Source organism: Hyaena hyaena, unplaced genomic scaffold, assembly GCF_003009895.1.
Source record: "Hyaena hyaena isolate Hyena2069 unplaced genomic scaffold, ASM300989v1 scaffold_190, whole genome shotgun sequence".
NCBI classification, from domain to species: domain Eukaryota; kingdom Metazoa; phylum Chordata; class Mammalia; order Carnivora; family Hyaenidae; genus Hyaena; species Hyaena hyaena.
The window spans coordinates 2372554-2389745 of record NW_024080822.1 but is presented as its reverse complement, the minus strand read 5'-3'; the positions used below and the strand labels follow the sequence as shown (position 1 = coordinate 2389745).

The following is a 17192-nucleotide window of genomic DNA, read 5'->3' as shown; positions in this document are numbered from 1 at the left end:
GTCACTTTTGATCCAGTTCAATAAGGTAAGGGACTCTAACCAAGTGTCCTTTGCATTTTAATGGATGAAAATGATGACTATAACCACCCAATATCCAATATATGGTCAGTTTATGAGTATGCAAATCAGTATATGATATGATAAAAGAAAGGTTATGCTCTCTGATCTTCAGTAAAATTCTGTACAGTGGAATAATTGAAGAGTTTAAAATTCAGTAACACCAGTAATATGAAAAAATACACTGACACATATCAAATGCACAGCTATTGGTAGATAAGAGTTCCCCAATAAAACTTAATGAAAGAAATTGTTATTTGAAGTGTAGGTTTGACTCTTTATCCCAAACAGACTATGGACTTCTCATAAGTTCCAACTTTGGTGGGTTTGGGGACAAGATGTTTCACTTGCAAAACTAGAAACAGCACCACAGGGATTATTTATTTGTCTCTTTCCTTATATTCCTAAGAGTAAATGAGGCATTTTATAGTGGGAACATACTGACAATATATTATTGTGGGAACTGCCCAGAGTATTTTTGTTTGTTTGGCAGACCTGGGTTAACTTCTGACTCTACCACTTACTATCTTGTGCAAATTACTTAACCTCTCTGGTCTCCGTTTTCTTCTTATTAGAGGGACATCCAGAGGACTCAGTGAGATAATGAATTCAGAACCCAGCACTCTCCAGGTGCTTGGTCGTTCCTCAGCAAATGGGAGCTTTAATGATAGTAATAATTATTATAAATGTCACATTACTTGCTGTGATTGAACTAGACCAAAATGGACTGTAAACAAATAGAAATCTTCTATAAATCTGTAACAATTGTCTAAATATTCTAAGACAAGGACTGTCTCAGCATTTTGAATTTGTTTAGATAGAAAGTAAGCCTAACACAGAATGTGTGGTAAAGAAAAGCTGCATAGGAAGTGTCTGGTACCGAAGTGAATGTGGACTAAGCTGTACCGAATTTGCATATACAGCATACATTCGGCTCTTTGGCTTTTGTTCTGTAAATGACACCTCTCTCTACTAATAATGATATGTTTTATAAATCAAACAACATTCCCCTAATTTTCTTATATTAATAGTCTAGCCTCACTTACCGGGCGTCCAAACTCCAGTTCTGAAAAGAATTTATACCAGGGCTCATTTTCTAAATCTATGTCATCTGGATTTATGCGATCAGTCTGGAGCAGATGTGAAGGAAAAGGGAAGGAAAAGGCACACTGAGCTGAGTGAGGGAAACGCCGTGTGGTATGAAAAACACACACGCGCATTCGCACGCAAACATGCACCGACTCTCATCCAATGAATCTCAGCAGGACGAACAAAGGAAGTAAAGTAAAATGAGTAAAATTAGGATATGAAGATGAGCTTCGATGGCATCACCTAGGCCCCTAGTCACTTCCTCTGTAAACCTCTGTCCTCTCTTTTGAGTTTTCTCCTTAGCTGGATGCATAAACCATGAAAAACTGTGAGCGAAAATGAGCACAGATAGCACACCTCAAATAGGCTAAATTTAGCCTATTAATATTAAAATAGACTCAGCTAAGTCACCAAGTAGCTCCTCTGGGTGAGTCACTCTACCGCCCCGTCCTCATTGATCCCGGCATCTCAAGCTGCAGTCTGTGGACAGTTTGCTCGGGTGCACGTATAGGGACAGCCTGGCAGGGAGGGGAGGGTAAAAGTGGGGAGAGAGGTGAGGGGAAGGAGTGAGAGGTGCTGGGGGGCTGTTAAGGGTCGATTGGCATGAAGAACCTGGGGTCTAGTTGAGAAAGAAAAGGGCAGCAAGGTGGAGGGGGTGGTGAGTGGCTAGGATCTGACTGTCCTCATAGCCTCTGGAGAGCGAGGGCCACCCCTGAGCTTCCCGAGGGACATTAGATAAGGTAAAGAAGGAAGGAGCTCACCCAGATGGGGGAAAGAGCCGGGGTGCACGGGCTTGATATGGGGAGGCCAGTCCTGGGCGGAGGGGAGGGACTACCAGTTACTTCTCCATATGGTGGAACAGAAAGAGGCTTCCGGTCAGGTTCCCTTGGAACAGGTGTTGGAGTTGTTGGGAGAGGGGGCTGTAAGAAAGAAGGGTGAAGGAAACACTGACTGATTAGATGGGGGCTCTTGATGGAATAAAGAGGACATCAGTTAGCAGGAGGAAACATTTCAGAAAAGTAAGATGTCCCTTGGGAGACCCAGAGACCTTAGGAACCTTCTGGATGGCTGAATAGACGTGAAGACAAGGAGCCTCCCAGAAAGTAAACAATGATCATGTTTAATGAGCTACTCCAAGCATCACCTTCTGTCTGTCTACCTTGAGCTAGAGAAACGGATTTGGATCGGGTTGGGTTTTCACAGTACTGTAGTGGGCTAGCGGTGGGGAGGGGGTGAGCAAGGGAGTCCCACTCTGGTTTGGTTGACACTCTAGTTTAGAGAAAAAGCTAATTTTTATAACTGACTTGCTCCCCTCTGATGGTTTCTGAATATTGTATTTAAGACAGAAAAACTAGGAGTGTTAATATTAGCAGTTTGAGAAAATACATACAATTGCTTTAGTAATAGAAAAAACAGATATGGAACATTTACTTTCTCCAACAATATCCTCAGTGCTTTTGCATAATATATGCCTGATCAGACTGATTCAGGCTAGTGATTTCATATTAAATGAAGATGCTTAAAGTATTACATATGGGTTGTTACTTCTTGGATAATTATTACATGACACTAATAAAACATGGTACAATTTGACAGTAATATTTTAAGTCAGACAACAAAACAAAACAAAACAAAACACCTCAGTTCCCTAAAAGCCATTCACCATGTCTAGAAGAGGACATATTCTCTGTAATACTGAGCGCTTTGAGATATTCCACATTCAAACAAAAGCGATTATTTTGACATTAGCTTGTCGAATTGTTTTATTGACTTTTTGAATTTCCAATCATTTTGTTAATAATATACAGTCTTGTGCAACAATCAGTTATATCCAAAGTGTTTTTAGAGATGTGCTTTTATTTCAATATTTTAAAATAGCGTTTATAATAGTAGCTATAGACAATGATGGAAAAATTTGAGGCATCATAACAAAACAGTGAAAGGTCCTAAGTTATCCAAAATTTGCGGTGATTGTGATAAGACTGTGTAGTAACTCTGGGGAATATTTATGGCAGAATGCTAAGTGATAACAGCCAAATATGATCATGAGCTTGTACAGTGTTTACACTGGTATCACAAAGTCTATGTCTGGATGAGCACAGGAAGAAAACACACACATACACAAAAAAACCACAGTGGTGTTCTGGTGTTGAGATTGTTCTTTTCTTTCTTTTAAAATATTATTTTGCTTTACTATTATAATGTTGTGAAGAAGGTCCTGTAAGTACTATGGGAAATGTTGCGGAAAACTTGATCCAATTTACACTTGATTCAATAGGATAACAGTACTAATTGAAATTTTGCTATTAGTAAAATGCTGTTTTTCTCCAATTATCATTTAGATAATAGCTGTGGCTTATGACTGTTTTCTGGAATAGTTCTGTTGGAGCAGAGTTTTAGGGTAATGGATGTTAGAATTTTCTAGTAGTTTTTGTTGTGTCTCTGGAGGCCTAGGACTCCATCCAGAAGAAAACCAATCTTTCTTTCAAATGTCATTGTTTCTAGTATTATATACTTAATAATATTACTAATTCTTATTCTATAATCACACATAGGATTTTGTTTTACTAGAGGGAGATAGCAATTTCTCTTAGGGGAAAGAAATTTGTCTAAGAATATTTTGAACAGCAGAGGGCAGCAAATTTACTAAACAAATAAGTATATTTACCAGTGGTTACAACTTCACTTTGACTTCTACCTTAAGAAACTATTAGCAAACAGATTTACAAAATCCTGATTTGTGGAAATAGATTTCTATGATAGAATGTGGGAAAGAGAGAATGTCTACCATTGTGCATCATACCTTACAATGGAATGACAGTTTTTCATGAATTATGATTTTGTAGATTAAAATTTTAACTTATAGTCTCATTGAGCAAATTATATAGAACCATGCCAATAGAAATTGGCAGAGAGAATGCCTCAAACAACGGTAATTGGTAATTACCCAGAACTTTGGACCTTAATGAAAGGCATATACTTGGGTACAGCCTTGATGGTAAAGAAATGCAAATGGCAGAGTATGAATTTTCTTTTCACTGTGGTTGACATACTGGATCCCTTTAGGTATGCAACAATGTCATGTATGACATAGCAATCTAGATCCACCGCTACATAGAGGCCTCACAAAAGTTAGTGATACATATACAGATGGTCAGCCAGCAAAAATATATACACATAGACACACTCATAATCTCACTAAATCACGTGTAATCTGGAATTTCAGGTTCCATATGTAACCTGAAAGTTCCTTTGAGTTTTTGACACCAATAGGAACGCTCAGAAACTCACTGCAGAAGCGTGGTTATGCTTTACTCTAATTGGTCATTAAAAACAACAAAAAAGCAGATCTACTGTTGCATATCTTGCTAAACTTTTTTGTTCTCATTTTGAAAAACCCAGCACATCTATGCTTATAACAAATGTCATGTACCAGTGCAAGAGGAAGTATTTAAGAAAACCTAAAACTATAAATCAGAAAGAATTCTTATTTAAAGGCAACCAAGGGTGAACAGTAAAATTTTTTAAATGTTTTCTACAGTGTCAAACCATTTAGTTGCTTTTGAGGTTGTAGAACTCTACGATTCTCGTATTCTCATTCAGACATATAATTTCAATATGTTCTTCCAAATAAAAAGAAGTGCCAACGTAACTTAGTTCTTCAAAATTTATGCTCATGAGAGTTTAAAGCTTTAATATGTTTTGTATTTATTGTGGTTCCACAGTCAATCATATTCATAATTGTCAGCTGGGATCATTCTTTATGGTTCAAACCATCAGATGAAACTCTCCAAATTTTTATAAGTTAAGCTTGGACAATCTTCGCTGATAAGGAAGTGTAAGTTCACTGATGGTTTACGTTGCATTTCAACTCTGCACAGTGCTTTTGACAATCATTTCTTTCTGCTTTTATCATTATGTGCTGACTTAGTCGTTGTAGAGAAAGGTAATGTCTTCATATTGTTTTCTATTTTATCATGTGTAGAGAGATCCTGAATAAGTTCTTAATTTAATTTAATTTGGGCTCACCTATAAATATATCCAATCCAGATGGGATGTAAAGTTTTTATCAATCTAATTTCAGCAGAGAGTTTGTATGATGGTCTTATGGAATAAATTGTGGTTCGAGTCAGTTAAGAATAAATTCCAAAGTACTTTTGTATATCAAAATATTAGGCCCTTTTTATCACTGTTTTCAAATTTATAGTCAAATGAAAATCTATATGCTTCAAAAAGTTGCACTGACCTTTACTTTCCTGTTAAAAATATCAGTGCATATTTCATTGATTCCTAAGGAAGAAGAGGAACCCTTTGGCCAGAGTCCAAGTAAGGACTTTTATTCAAATAGTAGTGCCTCTTCTGCCCATCTTGCACTCCAGGGAGTCGTGGAATTAGTGAACCACTGTTACTAATAGCAGTGTGGCAAATCTCTTGTGTGTGCTGTGATGGAGACGCACTGTGCCTTTTGTCCCCAGGAGTATATAGACTTCATGGAGAAGCAACAAAACAGGGATTCTGTCTCGCCAATTTTACCCACTAACCCCAAGGGTAAAACCTATATTCATTCATACACTTACTAGTTCGATGCCTATTTGCTAACCACCCACCATGTGTGCTAGGTGCTAGGTGGGCTAGATCCTGCCTTCAAGGTGCTTAATATCTAGTGAGTGAGGGACACAGACAAGTAAACAGGCCATTACACTTCAGTGTGTAAGGAGGAAATGTGTGCTACTGGCACGCAGTAGGGAAGCTTTACACTCAGGGTAGAGGAGTCAGTGATGATGCCCTGGGGAAAAGAGACAAGGCCACAGGGAAGATGGGATTCTCCACTGAAGGGAGAGGTGATGGAGAGAGGCTTCCTGGCAGAGGGGAAGCCTGAACAAAAGTCCAGGAAGGCAGGAATTGAAGGCTGTCTGCATAGCTGGAACATGGTGAGAAGGCAGCAAGGGCAGGAAGAGCAATTCAGGCTGAAAAGGTCAGCAGGGGGCCAGATCACAAAGTTTTTTTGGAAATTACATTAGGAAATTTGGATTTTGCTCTAAGGATACTTGAGAGCCAGGAGAAAGTTTTCAGCAGGAAGTTTTATAAAGTTTCATAAAGATTGCCCTAACTGTGGGGCACCTGGGTGGCTCAGCCAATTAAGCATCTGACTTTGGCTCAGGTCATGATCTCATGCCTTGTGGGTTCAAGCCTCACATTAGGCTCTGTGCTGACAGCTCAGAGCCTGGAGCCTGCTTCAGATTCTGTGTCTCCCTCTCTCTCTCTCTGCCCCTCCCCCACTTGTGCAAGTGCGCGTGCCCTCTCTCTCTCAGAAATTAACAAACAAACAAACAAACAAAAAAAAAAAAAGAAAAGAAAAGAAAAAAGAAAAAGATTGCCCTAGCTGTGGTGCGGAAACTGGATTGGATAATTAGGGAGAATAATTGGGTGGCTGTCACTATAACCTAAGCAATGGTTACATTGTGGACCAGAAGAAGGGATAAATCCATAGCATTTGTCCTAGTAGTAGGACTTTGAGATCTTTGGGGGCGAAGGGAATCCAAGATAACACTGGGGAAGACTGGGCAGATGATGGGGTCATCTAGGAATTCATAAGGGCAACAGAAATTTACCAAGAGGTTGTGTATAATTTACAAAAAGCAAGTAGGAAAAGAACAAAGGAATGCTCACACACCATTTTTGGGTAAAAAGACATGGCAGCACATTCCATGGAAATCCTGAAGTTTTGTCTGTTTGCTGTAATATCACTCTCATTTAGCAAATCTGCTTTTCATCGTCTATATCTTGTGCGTATCTTTAGATACTCCAGAATCGTATGTAAACTACATCAGTATATAGCCAGTCTCTGAGATACTGCTGTGCACTTAGCCTTATAGATTTTTTTTTCTGATTTAGAGAGGCAATGAGAATGAATTTCAGGATTGATGAAAAGAAAAAAAGGATAATAGCCTGGTCCTAGAATAAAAAAGCCTGGCCAAAATGATATAAATGACTAGCCCAAATCCTTTTTGCATAACGCTGGCCCCCAGCAAAATTGTTTAGGAGGAATAAAAATGTTGGTTATTTCTGTTTCTCCATAAGATATATCCCTTCTCATTTCCTTCTATTCCTTCCGCTTCTTTTTTTTCCTGTGGCTGCAGAGCCCTATCTGTACCCAAATCTCCTGCAACACAAATGCTCCCACAACTTTCTATTCTTCTTAAAATACAAGCCTAATTCTGTGTACCCATTAAATGAAAGACTCATAGTTCCTCAAGCTAGAGTCTGTGTCTTGCTCACCACTAGATCCCTAGTATCTAATACCATGTCTAGCACATAGTTGGTGCTCAGTAAATGTTGAATGAGTATATAATAGAAATATGATGGTGAGGAAAATTCTAAAATCAATCCTGTTTCCTGAAACCACAGCAAGTAAAGTGTTCCAATATAATCACAACATTCTTGTAAATTCTTAGAGTGATCATCAGTGAGCATTTTTGTAATTCACACTTAAATCTGAGTCTCATTATTTTGCTATCTTCAATTTCATCCAATGGTAACATCATGGTTCATGCAATTCTCATCCTAGAAATTTCAATGTATCCTGATATTCAGTCATATAACCCAGTAAATGGGTTACAAGTTTGCACTAAGCCTACAAACCAGTGGTGTTCCTTTTTTTTTTCTTTCAGTTTTTTGAGTGAGGTTCTGTTACCCTAAAAGATATGGGTTATTTGAAGAAAGGCAAAGATGGCTTAGATAAATATTATGTATGAATTATGTGATTATAAGGTTTTTGAACATGTTTCTCAAGAACATAACCATAACTACAGGGTTTCAAAAACTAAATGCAGGACACTCATGTTGGGTGTGGTAAGGCAAAGCTTTCCAATCAAATTTCAGGGCTGGCCTTGCATTATATATAATAATGTGCTTTCTTGGAGACTCTTAAGGGAGTAAACAAAGAAAACTCTCTTTTTCCTGTTCACTGACACCACCCCAAATTCTTCTAAGACAAAGAGGAGAGTAAATTGCAAATAGATCTCTAGAAGCAGATTTTGATAGAAATGCAAAGGAATTATAGTTTCAAAGAGATCCTGAGGTCACTTATCTAGGAGGGAAAGCAGAGGACTCAGAAAGGAGGATGGGAAATAAAAACCAAGAGGGCCAAGGAATAACCTGTTTGTTAAATTGCACTTTGAAGAGACAAGTGGTTATTTTCAAATTCATGTATCTTTTTGTTTGCGTGTATTAAATAACTAGCAAAATTTCTGCAAAGTTAAATATAATCTTGATCCATTAGATTGACAATCAGGAAGCTTGAGGCTTGGAAACCTGAGAGAGATTTAATAAGAATCAATTAAAACAACTTGTTTAAAAAAAGGCATTTGGGAAATTTCCCCTTAATCCAAAGAAATATTAAGCAACCAATGTGGAAGCCAAGGGATGGGATGTGTGGGTTCATTTGTATCAGAGAGACTAATGAATGATTTTTCTCATTAGCAATGGAGACTAGCAATTAAGACCAGTAAGACTAGCAGTTACTTATGAATTTTTAAAAAATTAAGCTCAGGGCGATGATTAGGCCCAGCTATAGTTATATGCAAATGGATCCCATATTTGGTTTGTAGGGGCAATAGATTAGAGACTGTGTCTTCAAATCTCAGAAAATATGCATGAATTGTGATACAAGACAAACTTGATTTCTAAATAATGCCAAATACATAAATTACGTTTGAGACAAAAATTGCTAACCAATACAAAATTCAGGTTTACTTGGGAGCCCAGAAGCCTAGACAACTGGCATTCTGTTGAATGACAAATGCTTACTGGTCTTTCGTGCTGCAGAATTGATGACTTCCCAGGTTCATATTCAAAAATACTCCTCGGCTCAGAACGAAATTTTCTTGTGTCCACTTTTCTGTCTGGAGGATCCCAGTCATGCCTAGAAATGAAACAACAAATTATGTATCATATAATTCTCTATGCTTAAAGCCGTTCTATAAAACCACTTGCTATCAGTTTACATAGTTAACTCTAATATTGAGTTTTAAAAAGTATCTCAGGATTAAAAGTCTGCATAACATACCCCATTTATATGTTGTTTTACATAAATGATTTAAAGAAAGCCATTTCTTTTCTTTCATATTCTATTTCCTCTATTTTGTTCTCCCATAAACGACTGTCCTGCTGACTCAGTAACTCACACAAGGGGTTTACAGACATGCATGTTGGCAGTGGTCTGCCTGTAAACCCTTGGGATCATGTACAAATAGCAGCTGTGTATATTTGTGTTTAGAAGAGGTGGCAGTTATGCTCCATTGAGTTACGTGAGTTTTGCACCACTCTGTGACCTGGCATCCTTGATCCAAAGTGACAAGGAGTAATGCACACGCCATGTTTCATCTTATTTATCCTGCAAATGGCATCCCAGTTTGTCTGTGAAAAGTACAAAAGTGTCCCTTGGATTGCCATCCACAGAAGCAAGCTGTGTGGCAGGGCAGAGCCTCCTCTGGTCTTACCCTTGAAAAACTGGACTGAGACAGCCATCCCATTGCATAAGAGACCTTGGAAGCAGCTCTTTTTCCTGAACTAATAGCCTTCAAAAGGCAGTCAACGAGGGATGTTGAAAGTAAGGCTTTTCTAGGTACCCAGGGCTAAAGAAGGCTTCCTTTGTGAGGATCTTTTTTCTGCCAGAAATTTCTGGCTATAGATGGGAGCAATTCTGACCCATGGAATGAGATTACATTCTCATACTGAAGCACATTGGAAATAGAACTGCCCTAAGAGACAGGAGAATTAGGGACAAGTCCTGACTTACCAGTAACTGATGAATGATAGTCAACAGATGTATTTTGAGTATCACATGAGACAATGTATGTGAAAGACGTCTAGAAATTTTTAAGAGATTATCATATTTCTTAATGAGAGATTTATTTCCACTAAACTTAGACCATATATTACATTTAAATTTGAGTTAATTTTGGTTCTTTTTTTAATAGCAGAGGTACGATTTTGTGTCTAGATAATTCTATCTCGGATTTAAGACATCACACTTACAAACCTATAGCTTATCATGAGGAGATTGGTATTAAAGTGGGGATCTCTTCATACATGATGTATATCTATTTTCATGACATCTCATACCCGATTTGATCATCAGTTACTCTTAATGGTACAATGGGGTATTGAATATAATATTCATAGGATGTGTATGATACATGGATGCTTAATAATTAGTACTGATGCTGAAGAATTCTTATGTTTTCATTAATTGCTAGTATCACATGAGCTATGGATTTATTCACAGCTGAGTTTGAATCCTGGCTTAGACATACTAGCTCTATGAGCTGAGTAACTTAATTTTCTAAAACAGTTGATTTCTCTCTAAAATGGGTTTAAAATAGAACATGCCTCATTGAGTCATTCTCAGGATTACATGATATAATCCAGGAAAAGTACTTAGCATAGTGCTTGGTTTATAATGAGCTCTCAATAAAGGTTACCTATAAGTAGGATTATTAGTCATAATCCTAATAAAAAATTGCACAGTAATGGTATGTTTATAATTTTTTATTTTCATATGAACAGTTTCTATAAAAACATTTCAGTGGGGAAATAAAAATTAGTATCATCTTGAAAAGCTGGTAGAAATGAGTCACAGATAGACACTTACTAATGTCTTATTTATTATTTACTAACAATTTTGCCTGCTTTCAAAAAGAGACTTTAGTGTATGAGAGGAGAAATTTTAAATCATTAATAGATTCAAATTAACATTTAGAACCTGAGGAAAATGAAAATTAACTGCATAGTCTCTGACATGCTATGCCAAAGGAAGTACATGTCAGTTATTTCTATTTATTTGTCTTCTGATATGCACTTATTAATCAAAGGGTAGAGATTGTGCTCATGTTTTTGTTTTTTCTTTTAATTTTTTAATGTTTACTTTGTTTTTGAGAGAGATAAAGAGACAGAGTGTGAGCAGGGGACAGGCAGAGAGAAGGAGACACAGAATCTGAAGCAGGCTCCAGGCTCTGAGCTGTCAGCACATAGCCCTACATGGGGCTTCAACTCACCAACTGGGAGATCATGACCTGAGCTGAAGTTGGTCGCTTAACTGAATGAATCATCCAGGCAGGCGCCCTAAGATTGTGCTCATGTGATTATGATACTATGAGCCAAGATTGTGAACGTGTTTGCTACAATCTCAATAGACGATTATGATACTATGAGCCAAGATTGTGAAAATGTTTGGGGACCTGGGTGGCTCATTCGGTTAAGCATCTGACTTTGGCTCAGGTGATGATCTCACAGCTTGTGAATTTGAGCCCCACCTCAGGCTCTGTGCTGACAGCTCAGAGCCTGGGGCCTGCTTTGGATTCTATGTCTCCCTCTCTCTCTGCCTCTCCTCTGCTCACACTCTGTCTCTCTCTCAAAAATAAATAAACATTAAAAAAAAAAAAAAAAGATTGTGAAAGTGTTTGCCATGATCCCAATAGAGGAAGACAACATGGCACATGTGTTGACTAATAAGGTTGTACGTACAGTATCTTGCTAAGGTAAGCACGGATTCTTCTCCTGGATGCCAAATGGGCTTACTTTATCCTAAACTAAATATAGGCTACTTTTGAGGAAAATGCCTTACTTTTCTGTCGAAGATCGATCTCTTGGTCGAAGTGGTGGAACTGGAGGAGGAACGTGTGGGGGAGGAATAGGGGGGGATGCATCCTTAAAGACATCGGTGCCGTTGTCAGAGTGGCTCTTGGACAGAGGTCTATAGGTCTGGGTCTTTGCAGCAGGATGTGACTGAGCACTGTAAGGTGAGTTGTACAGGCCTAGCATGAAACACAACACAACAAAACAAACAGAAGCAGATAACATTTTAAAAGTGCATGAAATTATTTATACCCCACAAAATATCCAATGCTTTTAGTCAAATTTTTATCAGCAAGCATATTCATAGTGCATGCATTGGGTGGTATGTTCTTAATTGATTCACTAATATTATCAATTTATTAATCATTAATATATTAATTTATTAGCAATGTATTTGGTACACAATCATTGATTGCAGTAAATCTTCAACAATCATTTTAAAATTAGTAATAATCCAAACTGGTATTAGGAATAAACCTATAGTGGGGCACCTGGGTGGTTTTGTCGGTTAAGTGTCCGACTTTCGCTTAGGTCATGATCTCGCGGTTCGTGGGTTCGAGCCCCGCGTCGGGCTCTGTGCTGACTGCCAGCTCAGAGCCTGGAGCCTGTTTCAGAGTCTGTGTCTCCCTCTCTCTCTGACCCTCCCCTGCTCACGCTGTCTCTCTCTCTCTCTCTCTTAGAAATAAATAAAGCATTAAAAAAATTTTTTTTAAAAAAAGGAATAACCCTATAGCTACTCAGCAAATTTTCTCCTGGAAAATATAAACTAATAACATAGTTAAGGTTTCAGGGGAAGATTAAAAATGGTTTATAGAACTGTTTCCAAATATCTTCTATTACTCTAAAAGCTCTGGTTTACCTATGACAAGTGACATGTTAATTGCAATCAAACAAAATATATTTAAAAATTTTTTTTAGTTTATGTATTTTTTTTAGAGAGTGTGCCTGAACAGGGGAGAGGGGTAGAGGAAGAGCGAGAAAGAGAATCCTAAGCAGGCTGCACACTGCCAAGCCCAACGTGAGGCTTGACACGGGACTCGATTCCTTGGCCCTGAGATCATGACCTGAACTGAAATCAAGAGTCAAGATGCCCGATGGACTGAGTCAGCCATGTGCCCCAACCAAACAAAATATTGAGCAAGTTGTATATGTGCTGTGCAAGGCTTAAGGACACAAAATCCTCAGCAAGCTTGCTGTGTATCTGAGAAAATGAGACATGTATGGAATTGTGATTGAAAATAATTGGTAACATGATGAAAGCCAGAGAGGAAAATGCATACGAGGAATGAAAGATTTTGGAAGATGGTGGATTGGTTAGAGAAGATACTATGGACCTGATGGCACTAGGATGAGCCCTGGAGAACTGGGTTTTGTGGGTTGTGGAAGACGGAAGCAGAGACGACTTAGGTTAAAAAAAAAAAAAAAAAGAGGCAAGACATAGCATAGTGGGATGCAGGGTTTGTAGAGAGGGAAGAGACTAATCACCATTGCTTTGTCTACCAGTTAAATGGCAAAGCTATCTCAAAAGGGCTCCACAAGGTTCTATGTAACTATTACTGTTCGATTTATGAGTTCCTAATGGCTACAGAATTTCAGTAGTAAAAACAGTAATAAAAATTCTGAATTTCCTGCCACTTCAGACTTTTGAGTTAAGTCAATTTTCACTCATCTGCTTCTCCTGAGGGGCCGTACAAATTGCCATCACAAATGGAAAGACAGTGTCTGCACGTACTGCTTTGCCTGGGTTCTACGGTCAGATTTCAGCTGTACAGCTTGTTAAAAACAAAAGAGGCCCAAAATGGAGTCGCCTATGCTAAGCGCCCCCATCACCCAATGGAGACTTAAGTACAGTACTTAAAAAGTACATTTCTGGTGCTTCCAGAAATGGAATCTTAAACCAGACAATCAGGCATTGCCTGACCAGCATGAGTGAGATGACCTCACTCACAGACCCCTGGCGTCCTTTAGAGGAAAAGTATCCTTGTAATAACCTCCGCACTTTTTTTTCCCCTTTCCTACTGTAACTTCCTTGTTTGGCTCCCTTCTACCTATAAAAGTCTTTCATTTGGGACAGCCCCCTGGAGCTCCTCTCTCTCGGCTAGATTGGATGTGGACAGATTCGTGAATCGTGAAATAAAGCCAGTACTATCTTTAAAATTTACTTGGCTGAATTTTGTTTTAGAACAAGCGAAACACAGGAGGTGAGTTTGGAGTATCTGTGGCTCAGGATAAAAGTTGAGGGACAGATTTTACTGGGCTTCCTGCTGTCACCTGGACGAGTGAGGACCTAAATATCAGCAGTCTTGCTGCTTGCTAGGCTCGTCCTGCCTATTTTTTCTTCTCTGTCTTTGGAGACTAGTATCCTAGTGGCTGACAGTTAGCGGGCCTGAGTGCTGGCCTTCAGGCAGCAAGGTGGGGAGAACCTTATGTGGTTTTGAGGCCAGGCTGGCCAGGGGACCCCTACAAGGGTGCAGGTGAATGGCTTGAGCCTCAGAGGCTGCTCTCAAGAAAGGACACACAGATACCATCCACCAGTCCCCAGCCTGGGGCTGAGCTATGACAGAAGGCCCTTTTTGGGATCCCCGAATATGACGTTTAGGAAAAAGGGAAGCATTTTGTAGGGGCCCCTCACTCCAGCCCTGCAACCATTTCACAAGATACCAATGCCCTCAAATATAAATAGAAACGCCCAGAATTGACGTCATGGCATTATGACTCTTGGCAACTCTGAGTCAGAAAAGTGCCCCAGCAGAATGGGATTTTTAAAAATCATTCAATGAATGGTTGCATTTTTGGAGTGAAAGCACGAACAAAGTCACGAAATACTTTTGCTTGACTTGTTTTTTTGTAAAGTGTATCTGAAAGATCTTACGCAATTGTGATCACTCTCTCTGCTGATAAAAAGAGATCTTTATCTTATTTTGTACCCCAGTTACAGTGTGTTCTTTCAAGCTGTCCTTCATACTTTGGTTAAACATTCCTGAAGCTGCAAATCAATGGACAGTGTGAGAATGAGTGAGATAAAACAGTATTAGTTCTCATTTCCATGAGAAAAGATCGATCCTTTTGTTATGCATGCTTTGAGAAAAAAAAAAAAGCATCCTCTTAATTGTCTACACAGAAAACATGCGCTCAGACAGTGGTAAAACAGTGAGTGGGAACCAAGCATTGCCCAGCATACAGTATTCATTGGTAGCAAGGAACCCCATCCTACCTGCATTATATGTATAAGGAGTATTATACATGTCTGTGTCATCATCTAGAAAATGAAACATAAATATCATGGTAATACACATTCAGTCACCATATCATAACAAGACAGTAGAACCTCAGAGACACAAAAACAATTTGGTAGAAAACCAGCGTCTTTTGCCTGGTGCACAACACCATTTTTTCTAATTTTCTAATACTGTTTTGTTCCTGGGCTTCTGCAGTTTGACCTCACCGGTCTGTAACATTTTGGCACTGTAGCCCTCTCCCCAGCAGGCAGAGTCAGTGCCTTTTCCTCACTTCCTGGGCCAGCCTTCTCTTCTGAATCATGAGTTTCCTCTGGAAGTGCTTTCTAGATCTTTCGTCAAGCCAGTGAGACCTACCTCTGCTCTCTCCTGATGAGCAGCTGAGGGAGGAAGGGACCAGAGCACCTGGCACCCTTCAAGGGTCACCTAATAAGAAGCTTCTAGGCAGCTCAGGGGTGAAACAGGAGTACAGGTGTCTGTGACTTGAGAATGATAGAAGGTAAACAATGAGGAATGTTGAAGAGAGGGACCGCCATGGAGTTGCTAGGGTCTTAACGTTTTGTGTCAACCGGAACTCTATGGAAGGGTGCATATATACCCTCCTTCGGCTGGGAGGGTCCGATCAAAAACAGAACAGCACTCATACCCGGCTTGTGTACCATGTGGATCTGCTTGAACATCGTCTTGTACCAGTCCTTCGGTCTGTCAACTGTCTGTAAAAGAGAATGTCCAATGGTGACAAAACTGGTTCCGAGTCAACACTGCCCCTCAACGTTTTTCTTTCTGCACTTTATCTTTCCTAATAGCAGATTTCTGTCTGTGGTTAAAAAAAAAAACAACATTTCATGATGACAATGCTAGTAACTTACCTAGTTATGCATGCAGTTTGTAAATATGTTACCCCTTGTTGGAGTTCAGGCTGAATTGGAACATTATATGCTATGGTTTTAATTTTCCCAAATCATACTTGTGCCCAGCATTAGATAGTTGATATTTGTACAAACATATTTATGTAAAAATCACTGAATAAAAGTTGTAGTGTTGTAGTAGTTTGTTTAACTCCTTTTGGTGCTAATTATTATTATCCTTAAAAACATTCTCATGAGTGTTCTGTTCAAAACATTATTTTTAGAATTAACTAGGGAATGTTTTTGACTGTATTCCGACCAGGTTAGAATTAGAAATAAAAATATGATATTTACTATGTTAAGTTACTAAAACCCCGAATGTAGTACAATCAGTCGAGGGTCCTGCAGCAAACCTAAAAATACGTACATACTGTGTAAAAAATTTTTTAACATGATAAAATGTATGCAGCATTTGCCTTGCTAACGTATAAATTCCTTGAGAGTAGAAGCTCCTTCCACATGCGTGGGCTTGGACACAATAGAAACTGGGTTGTAGTGGAAAGAAGAAATTAATGTCAGCTCAACCTAGATTCAAATCTTGCTTCCTTTAAAATTATTGTTTTGTACCTCCTAGCAATATGAGTTAGGGTCATTTAAGAAAGCTTTTGGAGCCTCAGTTTGTCCTTCCTGAGATGAAATAATTATACCTACATCATAGGATTGTAATGGAAATGGAATGAAACCACGTATACAAGACCTAGAACAATGCCCAGAATGTAAGAAGTGCTCAATAAATAATAACAGTCAGTAGAGAATGTAACCTATTTATAGAATAAAATAATGACAGAGCCCAAGTTACTGGATGGAATTCTACCTGATTACATACTTGTGAAAGTAGACCCACACTTTCATAATCGTAATTAAAGATTTTGCATGGCAAGATCTTTATCTCAACATTTGCAGAAATACTCCTGCATGAAACCCAATCATTGTGTATACAGTGATAAATACACCAGATTTTCCAAGACCATTCTCTTAATGTAAAATATTCTGTTAGGACTGCCACACAAATATTCTTGTACTTTTTAGACTGAGCATTTGTTTAGATTTTATATCCTATTTTCCCCCTCAGATATGTGGTAATTGCATTTTTCATCTGGAAATTGAGGGTTTTGTGCCACATCTAGATTTATTTTGGTGTCTAAGAATATATGGTTCTGATAATCACCACAAGCATAGATGAACATTAAGAGCTACTTGACTTTGTCCTGAATCACCTCTTCATTCATTGTAGGCTCTTTCTACATTGGAAAAGCTTTGAGGA

General features: G+C 38.6%; 1 protein-coding gene across 4 annotated transcripts in view; it reads right to left on the bottom strand.

Moving 5' to 3' along the window:
• The window catches only part of SORBS2 (sorbin and SH3 domain containing 2), a 184981-nt gene that overhangs the window by 48194 nt on the left and 119595 nt on the right, over nucleotides 1-17192 (bottom strand). For 2 of the 4 annotated variants that reach the window (XM_039241200.1, XM_039241202.1), the window contains 4 exons: nucleotides 15667-15733; nucleotides 14999-15043; nucleotides 11774-11963; nucleotides 8956-9070 (listed from right to left, as the gene is read on the bottom strand). In XM_039241200.1, the coding sequence (XP_039097131.1) occupies nucleotides 8956-9070; nucleotides 11774-11963; nucleotides 14999-15043; nucleotides 15667-15733 (417 nt within the window). Of the gene's footprint in view, nucleotides 1-1913; nucleotides 2067-8955; nucleotides 9071-11773; nucleotides 11964-14998; nucleotides 15044-15666; nucleotides 15734-17192 lie in introns of all 4 variants that reach the window. The other 2 variants (XM_039241201.1, XM_039241203.1) reach the window with 2 other exon arrangements.